Below are 21756 nucleotides of genomic sequence, written 5' to 3'. Positions count from 1 at the left end.
CTCCTGTTTCTGTATCTTGTTACCTCCATTAGATTTCAGCCTTTCTTTTCAGTGGCAACAAACTGATATATATATATATATATATATATATATATATATGTATATATATATATATATATATATATATATATATACACACACACACCATATTTCCATGTTTTATGATGAGAAACTCCTGCCTAAGTTTGGCATTTCATATACCCTCTGTTAATTCTGTCAGAGTGGATGTCACTTGGGTTTTTTTCTAGAATAGGAAAGGACCCCAGATTCTCCTAACTGGCCCCAACCTGGCTCAGTACCTGCAGGAAGGCGTATCTGCTGACCATGTAGAGTCAACCTGGGGGAAGTTTCTGTCTTTCTTTAAATAAAGTGCTATGTTCATATCAAGGGAGTTTTTAAATAAATAAGTGATAAAGTAAATGTTTTTCTTTCAGGGATAGAATTATTTTTTTTCTTAAGAATATAGGGCTTTTAATTTGTTAAATAGATCAGCCTTAATTGTATGATTCGCTAGTAAGATTTACTAACCCCTCTGTGTCTCAGTTTCCTCACCTATGAAGTGAAGCAATTAGAAAGCACAGAAATGACTTTATTTTGAGACCTGTGGTTTTAAGATTTTGTTCTAATTTTCTAAATAAAGTCCCAAATGAGCAATTATGGCTGACTGTAAATGAAATGTTATTCTTCTTCCCTAGGATGCGGTGTATATGTGGAAAAAAACAACAGTTTTGAACTTTAAAATTTCATTTTCTGACCACCTTTACAAGATCTTTGAGTATTTTACAAAGATGAGCAGTTTTGTATGAAGTCAGAAGATAAGTCATGAATTCATATTGCATAACTAACTACTTTAATGTTTGATGAAGAGTCTTACATGCTCAGCAAAATTGTAGAATAGAGTTTTAATTAAAAAAATAAGAAGTGGTGCTCGTAAAACACCACATAAATTAAATAACGGATTAGCTCAGTTTATAATTGTGATAAGGTTGCTAGGAGAGTAGATAAGAGCATGCTATAGATAGTATGTATATGTGGATGTCAAGAAGCCCTTTGTTAATTGGACGTCGTATTCTGGTGATCAAGAGGAACTGTGGGCAGGATGATAGAATAGTCAGAAGATTCACCAGTACCTGAACAGGTACACCTGAGCCCTGGTGATTAGGGACAGGCTTGATGTCAACCTAGCAAGAATCTCAAGGATGCCAGAGAACTCTGCGCTTGGTCTGTATTTCCCCAGCAAAGTAGCAACGACTTAGAGAAGATGGAAGAAACATTACTTGCAGGTGTCAAAATATGTAGGTAGCAAAAAGAGAGAAGAATAGCTAATATGTTAGGTAGGAGGTTCCTTATTCAAACAGCTGTCAACAGAGTAGAATGATCTGCCAAAGCAAGCGAGAACAGCACTTTATAAGAATAGATACGGTCGTTAGGTTTAGACAAAACACACGCACACACACACACACGTGCACGCGCACGCACGCACACACACACACACACACACACTGCAGTTATACAACCAAAAAATAAGGAAGATCTTAAAAACAATATATGTATATACGTTTGGGGGAAAAAAAGAACTAAGGGTTTTTTTTGTTTTTTTTTTCGGTACGCGGGCCTCTCACTGTTGTGGCCTCTCCCGTTGCGGAGCACAGGCTCCGGACACGCAGGCCCAGCGGCCATGGCTCACGGGCCCAGCCGCTCCGCGGCATGTGGGATCTTCCCGGACCAGGGCACGAACCCGTGTCCCCTGCATCAGCAGGCGGACTCTCAACCACTGTGCCACCAGGGAAGCACGAACTAAGGGTTTTTACTGACCAGAAGTGCTGCCGTGTCGAGGACATCACACTGTATGACTGTCCCAAAGGGGAGTGTGGTCATAGCCATGCTCATGGAATGTGAAGGATCTATGCTTAAGAAAGAAAGTGTGCTGCTTTCTCTGGATACAAGGACGTCCACAGTGGTACCGTAAGGCCAGATCCGGACATCACATTTTGAGAGGAATATTGTCAGTGTAGTCAGTACCTACTGGAGAGTGACTGGGGTTTGAAAGGATCCAGAACAGATGAAGGAATGGGAATTGTCACCAAAGAAGAGAAGAAATGAGCACATAACAGTTATTTTAGAACATTATATGTGTTCAGACAAAGGAATTATATTTTAGAAGTTTGGAAGTTAAAGCTAGGATCAAGGGGTAGAAATTAGAGAAAGAATATTTTAACTCATCATCAGAAGAATTTTGTAAAAATTAGAGCTGTTCTCCAATGGAGCTGGCTGCCTAGTGATACAGGTGGGCTTCCCTTTGCTGGAGGTGCTGGGTAACTGATAGATGACTCTCATGTGTAGTGCTACTTAGGGATTCTTACACAACGTGGGAGGATAGATGGACAAACTGTAAGAACGCTTGTGAATCTCAGAGTCTATGACTCTATAAAAAATGTTTGTTAGATTTATTGACAACATTTTTGTGCAGGTATGGGAAGACGACTGATCTTATTTGAACTGGGAGCAAGCATTAAATACTTTAGTTGGTTGGGTGTATATCATCTACATAAAGCAAAACAATCTTGCCAAAGCCTCATGCAGTACATTAGCTCTGGCTGGGCTAATTAGAATTGCCAAGCAAATGAGAGGATTCATAATAAAACCTCCACACGGTGAAAACTAGGTTCTGTGAAATTGAGGTTCCAGGCTATAGACGTCACTCCCGTTCATTTATCTTCTCGTTTGCTGTTGGCTCCTACCTGGTGATGCAAGAGTCAGATTCTGCTCTGATAGGATGAAAAGATCTTCTTGTACTTGGACAAATATCTACATATATCTTTAGACCATTCTTCAATTCACTCATTTGATCACTCACTCATTAATAAGTATTGGTTAAGTGTCTGCTTTATGTCAGGCACTCTGCTAAGAACTGGGAATGCAAAAGTAAATTGGCTGTATCTAGTCATAATCCTTGAGGTACATATGGTCTAGTAGAGAAAACAGACATGAAAACGAAAAATATTTGCAGCATTGCTAGTGCTGTAAAGAGATGTGCTGAATGGATGGGACTCCACAGGCTACTTCTGTCGCTCAGGTCTTTTCACTCAGTTCCTCCTATACAGCTATGTTCTAAAAGACTTAATTTTTAAAAAATAAAGATTAAATTTATTGAAAAAAATCATTATCCCTATGGGATTACTTAGGAAATAGCAGCTAGTTACTGCATCTCAAATAACTCTAGTTTCTTAGTATTTTTCCGCATCTTCCCACTCTGGAGTTTGATTCTGACCATCTTTAAACCTGGAAAGCAGGGTCAACAGCAAGAATGACTAACACATCATGTCTCACTCAGTGCTGAGCAATGACCTGGGTATTTTATGTATAATCAGTGATGTAGCCCTTACAGCAATCCCAGGAGGTGGGCGTCCTTATTATCTCCATGTTACAGATAAGGTAACTGAGGTACAGGTGGGTTAAATAGGTTAAATAAGAATCACCCAAGGGTACCCCAAAGCAAGTGTACCTCTGGGATTTGAGCCCAGTAGTTTGGTGCTAGGAGCCGAGCTGTTAACATGCTCCTCTGACCAATGCTGTTTTAGGTTTTCCAAATATCAGATCACAAAAGGAGTACACATAAGAGATGCTGATCACGACGATGTCTCTGTGCTAAATGCTGCACTGAAGGGCCTTGTATCTGTTCTCCCAACTGGGCCTCACCAACCCCACGAGGGGAATTTTAGTGTCTGTTTTACAGATGAGGAAACAAGGCTTAGCAAGTTCAAGCAAATGACCCGAGTTTACCTAACTAGTAAATCCTTCAGTGTATGTATATCATTAGGTTGAAAGATCAAATTACTCACTGTACCCAATAATAAATAAACACATTTGCTTCAGGAAAATAAAAAGGTATATGTTGAAAGAGGAAGTGTTTAATATTTTCCTGTGGGGGAGGGGCTAAAGGATAAGAAGATGAGCTTTCTGTTATTTGAGTATCACGATGTCTTTAGTTCCACAGTTTCAGTGAAACAGTATCTCAGACTTTATTTATTTGCCCTTTATTGAACTTAGGGTATTTGATGTGCCCAATATCCCGGACCAAGGTAAATAGATAGTCTCTAGTTCAAAGCTAGACTCCTTTAAACTTTGAACAATCTTTCTCAGCATCTATATTTATGTGATTTGGATGTTTCGTCTTCACTGATTAACAATTTATAAACTATTTATTGTCATTTATACATTTTGACTTATTAATCTCACTTGATTAATAGGATAGTAAAAGTAACCTTTTAAACAGAGAGTTCTTTCAAGCTATGATATAATATGGCTTAAATGTGTTTGATTAACCCAAATGTGGAAACACTTGGACTGTAAGAAGAACCTCAGACTCTTCTGTTCTAGATTATAATAAACCATCCCAAATCAGAAGAGGAGTCCTTGGTTTCCCAGGTACCTATGATAACATGGTTTATAGTTTCTCTGGGAGAAAAATGCACGGGGGGTTGGCTGAGCTTGCTGGTATTGCAGCACCAAGGTACAGTGCCTGATCTCAAAGGTATTGGTATATTTATATGTCGTGTGTGTGGTCAGTAGGTTAGGGACATTTCAGCTTTCCTTTCCTGCTTCCTTGAAAACTGAGCAACTACTAAGCATCCAGCCCCAATCAGGTGTCAGCAATCCAAGGTGAATATGGCAGCATCTCTGCCCTTCAGGTGCTCTCAACCCAGCTGGCCGGATGGAGGGATAATCTACTAATGGTGTGTGATTTGACAGTAAGTATGTGGAGAGCCTATGGAAATGTGGGATGGGGACATATGACTCAGCCTGGGAGGAGTGTCTGAGGAAAGCTGCACATAGGAGGTAACAAGGGAGCTGCTTTCAAAGGAGGAAGAGGAGACCCTCAGGCCAGCAGGAGGCAGAGGGGAGAATGTGAATCAAGCATGGCACCACAACCTGTTTGCCTCCTTCCTTCCTCCCTTTGGCCTGTCCTGTCTCTGGATTGGGTGTGGGTGTGTGTGTGTGTGTGTGTGTGTGTGTGTGTGTGTGTGTGATTAACTAGAATGCCATCGTATTTATTTGGATGGAGGAAATAAAATTACCCAGAGGTTTAGGTACTCAATACCTGGCAAATCAAGTTACCATTAGATGTTTTTTGTACAGAATCGGAACAATAGAGACATCCCAGCCATGAGAAAGGCTGACCTTGACCAAGAACTCTTCTCCCTCTGAATTACATACAGTCGTTCTAGACATCCCTGGCTCTGATGACTTTCTTTCTTCTGAGATGTTAGTGCCTTCAGTCAGATTTCAGAAAAGGTGTTGCAGGTCTGGGAACTATAATGTCTCTTTACGATGACTTTGGTATAGGGCTGAACTTAAAAAAACGACCTTTTTCCTCTCATTTCCAGGTTCTTACAGGATACTTTGTTGGCATCTCCTTGTACTTGGCACTCCTGGCAAGTGTACTCCTGGCACTCCTTGTTTGCAGTATCCATCGTCTCTTTCACTGTTATCTGTTATACATATTCTATTTATGTCCTCCAACCTTACTTTGCTTTCTTCTCCTTTCATCCTTACTGTATACTCAAGTCACCCATTCCCTCATATTCCTTCTATCAAGCTTTGAAAGTTTGTTCAATGCAAACTGAGAATATGCTTCCAAATAATGGTTTTTTTTCTTCTTCTGATTACATAGTTTGTTCACTAAGTTATTAAGCAGGTTGTGCTTTACCAATAATTTTCTTTTTCTTGAATATGATGGAGAATGGCTTTTCTTAAATTCCTGTAGGCCTACACCATTCACTGTCACCAAATTACATTTCACAGAGGAGTGCACAGAGTATATCCAAATTGAAGACTTTTCCTTTTCAGTGGAAGGATCCCCAAATGGGATGTAAGCAGATATGGTCATCAAACTTTAAGACCTAGGTTTGTATAAAATCCAGCACTTCACACATTCATCCTGAGCATGAGACTCCCTTGGAGCATCTGTTAAACATTCAGATTCTTGGGCCCCACTCCAGCCTCCTGGAATCCGAACCTCCAGAAGGGAACTAGAAGGGCTGTATACAAGAAAGGTGTTCGTAGGTGAGTTAAATGGGCAAAGTCCTCATTTTCATGTTTTCTGTCCAACTGGGATGATGGGCAATTAGTCAATGAAGCAACCAACCAGTCAGCAAATAAACAAGGTAAGTGCAGAGAGTGATATAAAGAAATCAAACAGAAGAATATTTTAGGGAATGGCTGGGCTAGGCTACTTCATATGGCACAAAGGAAAAGCTCTCCAAAGGGTATACCTGGAGCTAAACTATGAGAAGGAACCAGTGAAATCAGGAACTGGGAAAGAGCTAGTACGTCTCACCTTATTTATCTGTGTCCTGGGTAATTAACACAATTATTGGCACCTCTTGGGGCTCAATGAATCTTCGTTGGTTGACGCATGCAGTCCTGGGATAGCAATGCTTATATCACAAATAGGATATAAGCAGAATTCCTGAAGAAAAAGAGAAAATGAAGAAAAGTAGATAAAGGAGAGCATCTGGGATGAATAGGACATGGCTGGGGGTTGGGGAGCGTGGCAGCAGGGCAGCTAAGGAGTTGAGGAATAAAGAAAATTAGAAAACAAGGCTATGTTTGCACCTCTAGCATCACTGTATTGCTAGTTAAAAGGTTCATCAGTAATTATTGCCATATTCTTGGGATTTGAGCACTGAGCTCTGACTAGCCTTGCTTTCTAAATTACAAAGTAAACTGAAAAAAGTGTTTAGAAAACAAAGACGGTGTCACATTACATTCCTTTAAAGCAAATTATGGTAAATACCAATTCCAACAAGCTTAGGGACAAGTTACATGTGATCAAAAGTAGCAAGTTAAAGGTATTTTGACAGATTCTGAATGGCGCTCTGATTCATACACCTGGCCAGTTGAAACTGTAGATGTTTGTCACTTGGATTCTTTTTTTTTCCCACTTGGTAGCGGAAAGCATAACAAACGCAAAATGAGTTATTGGAGAAGCTGGCTACTTCAGAACTAGTGGGGTGGATTTACAGCAGACCATCTACACATCTGCATGTGGAGAAGGAAGCTGTAGGTGAAACTCAGAATCAGCCAGTGTAGGAGCCAGAAGGAAACTTACAGGTCATTATGGTCCAGATCCCTTAATATACAGATGAAGAAACGGGAGGCAGAGACGTAGAATGACATTTTCAAATTACTCTAGTCCAGGGTCTGGATTTGAATCAAGATCCCTTACTTCTTCATTTAATAAGCTTCTATTAAGTACCTATTATGTGTATGGCACATGGCCAAGCACTGTGTATCCCAAGCTGAAGAAGGTGCAAAAGGGATCTCCTCTGAGGATGTCAGTGTAGCAGGGTAGCCAAAATAGGATAGAGTGTAATTGTGTATGTGTGTGTGTGTGTGTGTGTGTGCGCGCGCGCGCACGCGTACACACAGGTGTGGGCCTACGACAGCGACCAAAGCTTTCACACTTCAGCAAGCTTTCACACGACAGCAACACACCAGATGTGTTCATAAATTGCCTGAGGAAGCACAGCAGGGGAAGTGTCCGACACCATCTGGGCAGTCACAGTGAACATTTTCTGAGTGTCTTCTGTGTTAGGCACTCTCCACCCATTATCGCAGTATATCTCCCAAAAAACCCTGTCAGGTTAGTATCCTTCATGCTCATTCCATAGCTAAGAAGTGGAGGGAGGCTCAGGAAGGTGAACTGATTTGCCTGTGGGCATAAACCAGGATTTCAACTCTGGGTCTGCTTGATCTTTAGCCTATGCTCTTTTTTTTTTTTTTTTTTTTTACCATAATAGGAATGGTAAGTGGATGTCATCTCAAGGGCAAATTCCAGCTGATTGCTAGAGGCTGAGCACTGTGCTGTGACGGCTTCCAGGCCATATCTGGGCTCAGAAGCGCATGGTGACTTAATGATGGCGGCCATGGGAGTAGGACGGAAAGGGGTAGCCCTGAGTCAGGACTTTGTACTTCCTGAGCTATACCATACCATCACTCTTCCAGGCCCAACTCTCTCTGAGTCAAGTCTCCTACATCCTGTTCCCTTCCTCTGAGCTCAAGATGGTATTTTGTGCCATCTGGATGTCTAGAATCTTGTCTCCTTATCAGGTCAGCTCCCCTGTACATTGTCCCATGCTGCAACCCTTTTCAAAATTTTCAACCCCATCAAAGATATCCCTTTTGCATTGCCTCACAACCCTGCTCCATGCTGATGACAGCTTACGTGATACGTAGATTATTTCATGCCTACAGCTTAATATGTTCGTGTCTAGGTAAGGTGCAGGCCTTCCTAATTCAAAGGAGTGACTCCAGCAGAAAGAAGTTCAGATCCTTGGGCAGGCTAGCTGGGACCTGTCAGTCTTTAAGATTACACCAGGCAAATAGCTGCTGACCTCACACCTTTTCTTAGATGCTGTAGAGCCCTTGATATAATAGTTAGTGAGGTACTGAGGTACTGTAGGTCCACGCATACGGTGCTTAAAGAGGAATCTGGAGGTGGAGATGGTGTTTTCTTACTATTGCAGTTTATGATTTCCAGCTGTAGCCCTGAGTTAGACACTACAATTAGGTCTAGGCTGTGGTTCTAGCTAGTACGCCTCTGCTTTAAATTTTATCTCATAACTCCTTGGCAGCAAAGAATTTCAACTTTCCAAAGCTGGCCACAAATTTGAAACAAGTGTCTAAAAGCAGTTGTTAGAGTCAAAAGATATGGCGGTAGTAACAACTGTGTTAAATGAATCATTTGTGGAATGCTTAACTGCTCATCATCTATTTGAAGTTTCTCAGTGTTTCTTGTTTTCTGCAGTAAAAATAAGTCAGGTTTTCTCAAGGTATATATTTTCATTCCTTTCACATATGTGACAATCTATTTTCTGAATTATTGGACTTCTAAAACACTGTGGGTAAATGAGTATGAATTTGAATGCAAACCACATCTGGAGGTGTTATTTTTAAATTATTGAATAAATTCTTTAGTATCGTAAGAGCATTTTCACTTGAGTATTCTATTAATATGTAACTTACACATTGTAATACTTCTAACCAAGAATAGCTATTAACTTTAAAATTTTACTTTTAAAATTCTTTTCAAATAAGAAGAGAGCTTCCATAGGATGAGGTTCCTAGCCTGATTTTTATATAGAGTTGTAATTTTCTATTTTAGTAAAACAGACAGCCCTGTGGCTTAGTAGGTTAGCATTATTGCTGGTGCCCTGCTGTTTTTTCCTGGATTAAAAACAAAGAATAACAGAGTGAACATATTTAAAATATATCCTCTTGTTTGATGAAATGAGTAGCCTGTGTGCCAAAGTGAGACTATTGTGTGTGAGGGATTACTTTTATCACTATGGATGTTTTATTTATGTGCCACTCACATGTCAAGTTTTCTTTTTAATTGTATGTGTGAATTTTTAAACAGAGGAAAATAAGGCTAACTAGATGGAATAGAAAAGTATGAGTCCTAAAGAACAGGAGTCATACAACTTGAGGTCTGAATCTTCTATACATCTCGTCTGTCACCTAAACCCCAAGAACTATCTTAAATATATTGCAGTGAGGGGCCCTTCTCCCATATGGACTGGTATTCTTTCCTATAATGTGTATATCTTCTTTCATATAATGTAGCCATGAGGTGTTAACCAGAATATTGTTTGAAATGTTTTGAAGACTTCCAGATAAGGGGGATGGTGGTTGTAGATTATTTCAGCCTAATATTGACTAGGGAGTTTGAAAGATTTTTGATTTCACTTGTCACCAACATTTTCAGTTGTAATTGTCTCTTCTAAAGTGTTAGACATTCCTTAACTTGATGTTTCTGATTACCTTAAATTGCAGTCATTAAATATCATTTCAGTACTTAACTGAATATTCTAGTGTATGATTCACTAGACTTTAGAAACTTGTATCGAATTCATGATACTGGTTTTTGAGTACAGCACTGAAACTAGTTGAATTACTAGAGGAAAGCTCAGTGGTAATCTAATTGGACTATTAGTGAGTCTCTTAAACAGGTACTGAAAGAACATAGAATATCATTAAAATAAAAAAAAACAATTGCTTCTTATCAACATAACTGACCTGTCACGTGGCACTAGAAGGATGTTATATTTGTTATTCAAATGTAATCATCTGGAAGACATTCACTCTTAGTGGCTGACACATGGCAGGTGGTTGCCTAGTAAGTATTTATTAATGAAAGAACATATGGCTTCAGTTCCACCTACTGCCGATGACTCCCAAGTTAACATTTCAATTTGGAGCTCTCAGAGTTCTGACCCACATTTCTGGCTGCCTTCTACTCTTCTATGCCTGGAGGAGCCACAGATATTCTAAGTGCCCAATGCCTAAAACTGAATCACCATCTCTTCCTTCTAAGCCTGTCCCTCCTCTCTCTCCCGCTTGGTTATCAGAATCCCACTACCCAGTCACCCTGGATTCTTTCCTCTCCCTCACTTCCTAGATCCAGTTGTTTATACATCAAGTCTTACAGGTTTTCCTCCTTACCACCTTGCTGACCTGGCTACATCTCACCAACTCCATCAGATCCTTAGACTTTCCACCTGAATTTTAGCTGGTCTTCAAAGGAGTCTCTGTGCCTAGGTCAGTGGTCCTATACTTCACCCTACTAAAGCATTCCCCAGGGAGCTCGTTAAAACCGGAGATGCCCAGATCATACCTTCATCAGTTTCTCATTTGGTAGGTCTGGGTGGGACCCAGAAATCTGAATTTCAAGCAGTCAGCCCAGGTGACTGTGACGCAGGGGGAGCGTCACATACCTGCATTCCATCCTGAGCACTCAGACACAGCTTTGCTTTAAAATATAAGACTTATCCATGCTCTTGACTAAAAATCTTCCAAGAACTACCATTCTACAGCAGTCATTTTCAAACCTAGGTCAGCGAGGTTCCCAGGGGTTCCTCAGAAGTGCCTCAGTGTATGTATGTGTAGTGGGGGCGGGGGGAGTACTGTAGTGTGAAGGTGGGAGTGAATTCTCCAGGAAGATCTTTAGTCAACTCCCCACACCTCATCTCCTTCTTTAGTCAGAGCAGCTCTGATATTGAAGTTTAACAAGAGATTTTCTTTGGGAAGTCATCCTCTACTTAAAAAGAATAATAATGATCTATAGAAGTAGGTTTCTTTTTTTTTTTTTTTTTTTGCGGTACACAGGCCTCTCACTGTCGTGGCCTCTCCCCTTGTGGAGCACAGGCTCCGGACGCGCAGGCTCAGCGGCCATGGCTCACGGGCCCAGCCGCTCCGCGGCATGTGGGATCTTCCTGGACCAAGGCACGAACCCTTGTCCCCTGCATCGGCAGGCGGACTCTCAACCACTGTGCCACCAGGGAAGCCCTCAATTTTTATTTTTTAATCAGGACCCCACAGTGAGAAATAATGTACATTCTCTATCATGGCCCAATACATACATATATTTTTGTGTGTAATTGAAACAAGTTTCATGAAACATACCATTACTATACTTGATGTATCCTGATGTTTTCTGTTCTATTTTATTTTTTAGAAAAAAGCTGGTTGCAACCTACTAAACTGATTTCACAAGCCACTGATGAGTTGCAACTGAGCCTGAAAAACCTCAGCTCTTAACCTTTCTCATTAGGTTTCCTTTATGAACTGTGGAACCTAGAAATATTTTCTTAATCCTCCCATGATGGTGTATGACTCATACCATTCTAGGTGCTTGGGAGAGAGGTTAATTCATTACATACCATGGATACCTGAGGGCATTCACCTGATGAACTCCTGGTTGAAAAAGACTTATGGGGTGTGATCTATGCAATAAATCCAAACTCCTGAGCACTGCCCGAAGGGCCCTTCCGGGTCTGACCCATGTTCATCTTTCAGACTTCATCTTACTTCCCTAGTCACCTTCCTGGGTTAAAACCATCCTAAACTGTTTGGAATTCCCCAAGTACATCATTGCTATTTCTCACCTCTGCACAGTCATTCTTGACCTTCAATACTCAGCTCAACTGAGTGTCATTTCACCTGAAACCTTCCTGGACAGTAATCAGAATCATCACATCCTGGTCCCCTGCCTGTCAGTGCCCGAAGGGCAGGACAGCACACTGTTTGCATCAGCAAGTGCTGCAGCTAATGCGTTACCTGGCCCCATGTGGGCTCTTAATAAACTTCAGTTATGTTCAATGGACTCATCTTCTCTGCTACTGAGTATGGAGCTCTATACTTCATTCTGAGGACACAGACAGGTATGAGGCACAGCCTACATGCTTAGGAAGCTTGCAATGGGCCCAAGAGACAGGACATATATATTAAAAACTACCTCAGAACAGCACAACGCTCAAGAGTTTGCATGGGGGAATCAGGCCTGGGTTCAAATTCTGACTCTTCTATTTGTTGGCTTCTGACTAAACCTAGGACAAACTCTTGAGCTGTTCTGAAGTTCAAATTCATCATACGTGAGACGGAAAATAAGAGTGGCAACTTCACAGGGCCATGAGTTTTAAACAATGGGTGTATGTAAAGCTCTAAGCACACTGCCCAGCCCAGAGCTCTTGGGAAATGGTAGAGTGGAATTAAGCAGGTAATATGCCCAGTGCCATGTGGATGTTGTAAGTGGAAAATGCCACGGGAGTTGAGAGGAGGGAATGGTCACTGTGGGTTGGACATATGGGAAAGGTCCAGTGGAGGAGCTAAGCTTAGAATGAAAAGTAGACCTTAGATTAGGAGCCAGGAAGGCATTCCTGGCAGGGCGAACCAGAGCGCCAACCAAGGCCAGTGGAGGACAGTATATGCCTTGCCTGTAGACTAGTTTCCCTGCTAGTGTTTGTACATTTCATTTATGCATAAGATGTACTCAAACATTCTTTCCAAATAGAAGCTGAAGATATTGATCTGAAGGTGATTTTCTTGTTCTAAAGAATTCTGCCCCCTTTCTCTTTCCATGACTTTTTGCCAAGTGTGTATGGAATCTACAGTTTTGCTGACAGTATCAGCTTGATTAAACCATTTTGGTCAGCATAGAAAAATGGTTTGTAAAACTGACCATGCATCATAATCACCCAGGGAACTTTTTAGTCCTACAGATTTCCATGTACCACCCCAGACAGTCTGACCATTGGTTCTGGTCTAGGACCGGGGGATCTGTATTATTAAAAAGCTCCCCTGGGAATTTGATGGCCTGCCAGCTTTGGGAACTGGTAGCTCAGAGAATTCATCTTAATCAGTTTTTAGCCATACTGTCTGATAATGGTGTCTGGGAAACCAATACGTCAAATTTGTTTGAATTTTATGGGGAGTTGAAACTCATAGTTTGTAGAATTTAGCAGTTTTCTACTTGGAAAAGAGTTCGGAAGCCACTTAACCCTCTCTCTCTCATTTAGGAAAAATCTCTTCCCTTTGTACATCTCAGGATGATCTGGGCAAAATAAATACCCTGGCCGAGGGAGGCTCTCTGTCTGCCGAACAACAAATTCCTCTCCTAATAGCTTCATTTTCTTAAAAAGAAGTCTTACCTTCAAATTCTGCCTTTTGGTACTTTTCCGCTTGTCTCAGGGTGACCTTCAAGGTAAGTCATGCTTCTCTCTATGTGATGGCCCTTCAGGTCTTTGGGGATAGTTAACATAACGTGGTTTTCCTTTGCCTTTTCTTTTCCAAGAGAAACATGCTTGATTTCTTCTATCAGTTCCCAGATAGATACCTTTAGATCTGCTCTTACTTGTTAATGCCTGATTTAGGGGGGAGGGGGGAAGATCCAGGCTTGGCATGTGTCTCTTTGAAAGCCTTGTTTGGTCCCAGCTGTCTTGGTCTGAGCATTGAGTTTAAATACTCAAAAAACATTCATCTTAGTTTTTTCCTCTAGAATTTTTTGGAAATTGATAAGGGACTGACTGGTATATATTTCTCAGGATGTACCCTCTGCCCCTCTTTTAAGAACTGGGACAGACAGAAACATTTGTATGTTTCTGACATCTTCCACATTCTCCAAGTATTCTCCAAAAAGACGGATTCCCAAGGCCAAAACCATTCCTGACATTTTCTTCTCTTTTAAATGTTTTTGGGGACCTCATATCTGCTGCTGCTGACATACAGTAAAAATCCCCAATGAATGAGATGTTTAGATAAGCTGTGCCCCCGCTCTGAGATGTGTTTGGAGGTAGAGCTTGGCCGCTGGTGGAGGAGTTGGGGAGCTGCAGTTTCCCAGGGTTCCTGCTTGGAGTGCAATCATCACTTCAGACGGCACCGCTGAAGTACCCATCAGCAGCGCAGTGTGTGGTGGCTGTTCTGTCAGAGACTTGCCTTTTGTTGTTCTTGGAAACGGTGTAAAGAAAAGGTCAGCAGATTTTTTTTTTAATAAATTTTATTTATTTTTGGCTGCGTTGGGTCTTCGTTGCTGCGCGCGGGCTTTCTCTAGTTGCGGCGAGGGGGGGGCTGCTCTTCGTTGCGGTGCGGAGGCTTCTCATTGCGGTGGCTTCTCTTGTTGCGGAGCGCGGGCTCTAGGCACGCGAGCTTCCGTAGTTGTGGCACGTGGGCTCAGAAGTTGTGGCCCGTGGGCTCTAGTGCGCAGGCTCAGTAGTTGTGGTGCACTGGCTTAGTTGCTCCACGGCACGTGGGATCTTCCCGGACCAGGGCTCGAACCCTTGTCCCCTGCTTTGGCAGGCAGATTCTTAACCACTGCGCCACCAGGGAAGCCCCAGGTCAGCAGATTTTTGTTGCTCTTCTTACCTGTATTTTTGTTGAAATTCTTTCTCCTTTCTTTCCTCCCCTTCCCTTCCTTCCTTCTTTCCTTCTTCATCGTTTTCGCTTCCTCCCTCCCTCCCTCCCTTCCTTCCTTCCTTTGCCAGAAATTCTTTCTGTTAGCAAAGCAAAGAATGACTTGGTTGTGATATACTGTATGCAGTTTCACAGTCAGGTATGATATTCTATGAACGGGACTTTAAAGGTCAGAAGTACCCTCCCCCCTTCCCCATCACTTACTTTAGAAATAATATCCTTTGCAGCTCACTGCTGAGCAGCCTAGCATGTGAACAGGAGCACAAGCCCTACTGCCTGTTCAAATCCTGGCCCTTCCACTTATCATGGCTTTGAGCAGGTTACCAATTTCTCTGTGGTTCACTTTCCTCAGGTTTAAAATGAGGGTTTTATTTATATATATATATATATATATATATATATATATATATATATATATATATATATATTTATATATTTATATATTTATATATTTATATATTTATATATATTTATATATACCTATTTCCAAGGGTTGCTATGAGGATTAAATGGTTAATTCATATAAAATGCTTACAACAGTGCCTGGTGTATAACCATTGCTCAGTGAAAAGTGTGTCAGTGTTGACTGAATGAATTATTTTATGAAATTCAATGCAAAAGGAAAGTGTATGTGAAGTACCACATTATGACAAACAGGGCATCAATTTGAAGATTTATTTAGAGTGTTTAGGTCCCCTGATTAATCCAAACTAGAGTTTTATGCTAGGGAAAAAAGCTTTAATGATTTTTAAAAATCCAATTTTAAAAACAGTCTTTAGGAAAACATATTGGCAATTTACTTTTATCCTTTTCTCTGTTGTGTGTGTGTGAAATATATCGTTCAAACAAAATTATATAAGATATATGTAAAGTTTAAAGAATAACACTTAAAAGAATATTAAAAATTTAAAACACCTGTGCACTTGCCACCCAATTTAATAGAACATTTTCAGTGTCTTTAGAACCTCCTTTGTGCCCTATCCTGGTGGCCCCCTCTCTCTTGTAGAAATAACCATATTATAAATTTCATGTTAATCATCTTGCTTTTCTTCATGGTTTTATCACATATGGTTATAATGTTAGACATCAAATTATTTAGATTCACTTTTTTAACTGTACAATTAACATTGATTTTGTTTATTAGTATACCGTTGACCCTTGAACAACAGGGGTTTGAACTGAGCGGGTCCATTTATGTGCAGATTTTTTTCAGTAAATACATGCTACAGTGCTACATAATCTGATCTGAGGTTGGTTGTATCTACAGATGTGGAATCATAGATACGAGGGCCAAATGTAAAGTTACATACGGATTTTCGACTGTGCAGGGGTCAGCGCCCCTAACCCCTGTGTTGTTCAAGGATCAACTTATCTGGATTCATTTCCAGCATCTTAATTTTTTCTTTATCCCATTTTTCTATGTTTCCCTCCTTTCTTACGCATTGAGACTTTTTTTTTTCCTTTTCTTTACTTGCATCCTTCCCCCTCCATTGGTTTGGAAGTTATATACACTATTAAATTTTGACATGCGTATTTAACTAAGTATAAAGTTTATCAATATTTCTCCCTCCTACCCATTAAAACAAAAACCTTGGAACACTCCCACTAGGATTTCTTTGGAATTCTGCAATCTCACACAGAAAGGACTCTTCACGTCAAAGTTGGTAGCTACAGCTTTTGATGTCTGCTTTGTTTAGTTCTTCCCTCCTGACAACATAGTAACCCTGTCTCAGAAATGGCAGAGAGAACAAAAGTGTTACTTCTACGGGAAATACAGACCGCTGGAGCTGGATGCAGCCTTAAAGGTTATCTAAATTAGTGTTTTTCAAACTTTTTGACTAATCCCAGCAGTCAAAAATAATATTTTATTTTATAACCAATGCACACATAAATATAGTATATAAAACTGAAACAAAAGTTTCAAGAAACAATACTTCTCTTGGTCTGTGTAATATACTCTGAGCTATTCCATTCCATTTGCATTTCCATTCTTTCATTAAAAAAATAAAAAGAAACTTTTCCAAATTCATTAAATTGATTGCATACTCACTAAGGTGCCTTGGCCCACAGTTTGAAAAACCCAGAACTTGCCTAACATCCTCAATTTACAGTTTAGGAAGATGAAGCCCAGACCGATGACATGGATCTCCCAGAGTTGTACAGTAAGTGAAGAATTAGGACCCAAATCCCTGCTATTTTATCTCTAAGTTCACTTCTTTCTTCACATATGTCAGCCAAACCAAAAATAATACAGAATGGAGAAAAAAGGGGGCCATTGGAGAGCTGTAGTTATGAAATGGGAAGTGAAACCCCCTGAGAACTCCTGCACGTCTACTTTTGGCAGATGTCTTTGACAGAGCATCTCATGATAACCACTGCTGAGTGAACCCAACACGGTATTAGACACCACTTTTCATTACCTCTGACTCTTAACAACCACTTCGTAAGTCGGGATCATTATTCTTATTAAACAAGGGAATGAAGGCTCAGAAGAGTAATTTGCCTCACTAGCAGTATGTAAGGTGAGGGGCTGGGCGTAGCTGTCTGACCCCATAGCTCACGGAGTTTCATGGCCTCATACTGCCTCTTTATAATTCTTGACTTGCTTATTATTATATCTCTCAGAAGGAAGATAAAGCACCAAGAGGAATACTGTCCAGGTCTGACTCTAACCAGGAAGAGTAACTAGTTGGTGATACGGTTCACAGACTCGCTTGTTCATTCTATCTCTCCCATTAGCCCTTTTGTTCCCGCACCGCATGGTCTTCGCCTCATTCACTGTCTAGTACAGTTCTTGGCACATTGAAACCTCACAATGACTATTCAGTGGATAAGTAAGGGCATTCAGAAATCAGAAGGACTTTGGGAGAAAGAAACCACGTCCCAGTATGGAGGCAGGTCCCATAGTGGCCCAGTGTACAGCCTGTGGAGGAAGACTGCCTAGGTTCAAACTTCAATGTCCCTTACAAGCTATTGGCCTGTAAGCAAGTTACTGAACTTCTCTTGTGCCTCAGTTTCCTGAGGATGATAATGATGTCTATTTCAGAGTGTGGTTCTATGAGTTAATAAAGGGAAGCGTTGATGTGTTAGCTGTCATGGTTATCTGTTGTTACGATGACTAAGTAGGGAAATTGAACATGTGTCTCATATTTTAGGAAAAACATACCAGAAAGTTTGAGGTAAGCTAAATATGATCATGTGGGTAGAGACTCAGAACAGACCCCCCTTCATGTGCCATTGGTGCTAAAATTATGCTAAATAAATAAATATGCTAATAAAAAGCACATTGATATCTCATCGTGAAAGAGAAAGATTTGTTTCTGACAAAACTATCTCAGCCTAGAACAGATTATTAAGCAGATGGCCTATGACTATGTCAAAAAGAATTTAGCGCTTACTCGGCAGCAACATGGATTTGTAAAGAATACAGTTTTTGAGCAGGTGACTTGATTAAAAGACTAGGAGACTCCCATAGATGCAATGCATCTTATTTTCAGGAGAGCATTTGGAACGTCTGATTTGGAGAACAGCAGAGTGCAGGGTTAAGTGTGTGAGGCTTCCCCACATAGACCCTGGGATCTGGCCTCAGTTTTCTCACCTGCAGAGTGTGGATAATGACTGCACAGCCTCCTAGTGTGATTCGGAGAACAAACAGAAATAAGGTCCGTGTTGTGCTCAAGAAGTAAGAGATAAGTGTAAGCCTCTAATTACGGTACCTGGGTAAGCAGATAAGAAGGTGAAGTGGAACGTGGTTAAGAGTCTGTTTGCTTCTAAGAAGCCCAGTCTCAAATGCTCAGAGGAAGGCTGGAAGTTTGCTTTGCAGTTGTCAGAACAAATCCTCAAGGTCCCTTGACACCACTGACCGAAGACCGGGCGAGAAGAAACCCAAATAATTAGCCTGAGGTCTGAGTGCCTGTTGCTTCCTCTCTCTCCCTCCAGGGGCCTTTGTCGTGTGCTGGACACCAGGTCTGGTGGTTCTGCTGCTCGACGGCCTGAACTGCACGTGGTGCAACGTGCAGCATGTGAAAAGGTGGTTCCTGCTGCTGGCGCTGCTTAACTCCGTCATGAACCCCATCATCTACTCCTACAAGGATGAGGACATGTACAGCACCATGAAGAAGATGCTCTGCTGCTTCTCGCAGGAGAAGAACCCAGAGAGGCGGTCCTCCCACATCCCCTCCGTGGTCCTCAGCCAGAGCGACACGGGGGGCAGCCAGTATATGGAGGATAATAGCAACCGAGGCCAGGTCTGCAACAAGAGCAGCTCCTAGGCTTCAATGTCCCTCTGCCTGGCCCAGCCTTCGTCTGGGAGAACTGTTCAGAATGGTTACCTGTCTCCAACTAAGCCCGCGTACAGTGTTATTTGAGCTCTGAATGAATCATTGGGAAATTTTTTTTTTAATTGTTTTTCATCATTTAAAAGCATGGGCAGGAAAGAGAGGATACGATGCATTTAGAGAAAACGCACAGAAAGAGGGAAGGCAGCACGGTGGATTCCTGCCTGACATCCTGTGAACCCCTAGGAGCATCGCCCACCAGGCCATGCATCCCGGGCTCTGCCACCGTCTTGTAGCCATTCTCTTTGTGTTTCCAAAGGATGCTGTTAAAGGGCTTAGGCCAAAATAAATAAAAATGTTACTTGAGCCACCTTATGTAGCTGCTTGGAAAGCCTATGTAGTTCTTTCTGCATGCATTTGAAATTTTAAAAAATGCCTCAGCAGTGATGTTTTTCTCCTCAAACAAATCATGGCCAGTAGCTAGGTGTTCAATAGGAATCTCAGAATAACAAACCAGTCAGGGCTCCAGATTAATTTACTTGATTTTTAACTGAAAGAACGTTCTGAGGAAAAAGATTTACTTTGAAGTAATAACAAAAAAGGTAAACGTTAAAAACTCTTCTTGCGGGAAAAAGAAAAAGAGGCTTTGATGTGGTCCTCTCAGTGTGCGTGCGTGTGTATACACACCTGTATATTTACACACTTCGAATTTGTATTTAAAGACATCACAGACAGTGATGGTGAAATAAATTCACTGACCACCCAGACTTTCCAATCTAGGACTACAGTTGTAGAAATGACCTGTTGTGCTCTAAAATAGAAAGAGGTGATTTGTTTGAAAACAGACATTCAGCAGGGTAAAAAAGTATATTAGCATGCGGGCTGAGTTCCTTGCATATAGGATCAAATTTGAGCTTAAATGAGTCTTTCCAGTTCCTTCCATGCCACTGGTGTCTTGTCAGATTTAGTATTTAGAATAATTTTCACACCTCATATTTTATCCACAATTATTGACATGTTTCCACTACTTGTTTTACTTGTGGATTGAAGTTTGAGCTGGGTTCTATTTAAAAGTTTTCTCCTTCAAAGACCTAAGTAGGCAACATGAAAGGCAAGTCAGTAAGAAAAAAAAAAATTTATATACATAGGCTACTGACCAGAGTTTTCTATGTAAAGCATATAGAGTATCTTCTGATTCTAAAATGAGAATAACTTCAAGGCAGATATTATAGTATTTATGTAGTTTGCAAAAGAAGTTTACATTTTTTTTTTTGCTATTGTGGTGTAACATTTATGTGCAAGAACTACTTGTAATAAAAGGATTTGAGAAGTCATGCTTTTAGATATAATGGCCTAAAATAGAGAGTAGTATGATTTGAAGGTATAGATTTCACAAACTGTGTAATAAGTGGGTCTATCTGAAGCTTATACCAAAGCTACCTATAAAATAAAATAAAAAAAGAGGATCTGTTTTCTATCGTTGGAGGTGCATTATTACCTTGTGTATTTTCTAAGTAAAAATATAGTTTGCGGTAACTATAGCACGTGCGTCTATTGCAGAAGAAAAATCAGATTTGCCAGGAAGTACATACTCTCAGTGTTTCATGTAAGCATTTTGAATCTACAGCCGGGCAAAGGGTGGAGAATTGAGATTGAATTCCCATCCCTGAATAGCTACTAAGGGATCTTTAAAGGTTTTATTTTGAGCAAAGCACCATTTTTAGTACCCTGCAGCAGAGTGTCATGTTCAGAATGGTGTCTGGAGGGGATCCAACTATGGAGACTCGGGGTGGAAATATATAGCTTTTGTTTTTATGCACACACATATCTTAGCACTGGTGCAAGAGTAGAGGAGTCATGTATATTTGCAGCCATCACAGGGCTCACCAAGAACACAGCAAACCCATCTCTTAGTTGGGGAAAAAAACCAAGGAAAGAATGTTCCTATTCAAATCCTAGGACCCCAAGTTTATCTGCAAGTCATTGTGATGATGGTTCTAAAAATTTGATCTAGACCTTTCCAGACCAGCCCTTGACTCAAAGCATGGGCTACTCCCGAGCCAAGCAAGATTTCATTTTCTCCCTAGATTTGCAGCACTGTCCAAGGTGTTCTGTTAAATCTATATGGGTGAGAGCGTTTAATCCTTCGTGAAGACTGCCTGCTTGGAAAGAAAGAATTTTTTGGAAGTAAACTGACGTTTCTTGGTGACATTTTTTTTTAAGTGACTGGTAGACTTGAGGCCATAATGTAACTTTTAGAAGCCCTAAGCACTGAAATGATTATGCCTCCATTTGTGTAATTCCAAATAAAAACAATACTTAACCATAGAACAAATGTAAGCCTTGAAAAAAACTCTAATTTCCTTCACAGTTAGCACTTTGATGCTTTATATAAATGTTGATAATGAAAATTTAGCAATTTCGATGCCCCTGCTGCCCTGGCACCCTGAGTTTGGATGGCCCAGGATCCGGGCCTGGGAGAGCCCAGCAGCAGCATCATCAGGCAGTGGGGGGACCAGGGAGGCATGGGGGGTGCAGCTCTTTTCATCTGGTGCTGCCCCACATGGACTACAAGGCATGACATGCCCCGTGCTTGTAGACTAACTGTAGGAGGTTGAGAGTGTTTTGTTCTTATTAGCTCATCAATTCCCTAATCATTCAGGGAGTGGGGGCAATAAGAATGCTTGGCCCTCTTTTAATTGATTGACTAGGCATAATGAAGGCAAGC

The 21756-nt window shown here is 41.0% G+C and overlaps 1 protein-coding gene across 2 annotated transcripts in view; it reads left to right on the top strand.

The window, feature by feature from the left end:
* LPAR3 (lysophosphatidic acid receptor 3) overlaps positions 1–21396 on the top strand; it is a 73060-nt gene extending 51664 nt beyond the window's left edge. The window contains exon 3 of one of the 2 annotated variants that reach the window (XM_079919416.1): positions 18691–21396. In XM_079919416.1, the coding sequence (XP_079775542.1) occupies positions 18691–19022 (332 nt within the window). In that variant the 3' untranslated portion in view covers positions 19023–21396. The remainder of the gene's footprint in view (positions 1–18690) is intronic. The other variant, XM_079919415.1, reaches the window with a different exon arrangement.
* Positions 21397–21756: the final 360 nt, after the last annotated feature.

This window comes from Stenella coeruleoalba (genome assembly GCF_951394435.1).
Source record: "Stenella coeruleoalba genome assembly, chromosome: 1".
Taxonomy (NCBI): domain Eukaryota; kingdom Metazoa; phylum Chordata; class Mammalia; order Artiodactyla; family Delphinidae; genus Stenella; species Stenella coeruleoalba.
The sequence above is the reverse complement of the archived record's forward strand: the minus strand, read 5'-3'. Positions and strand labels throughout refer to the sequence as shown.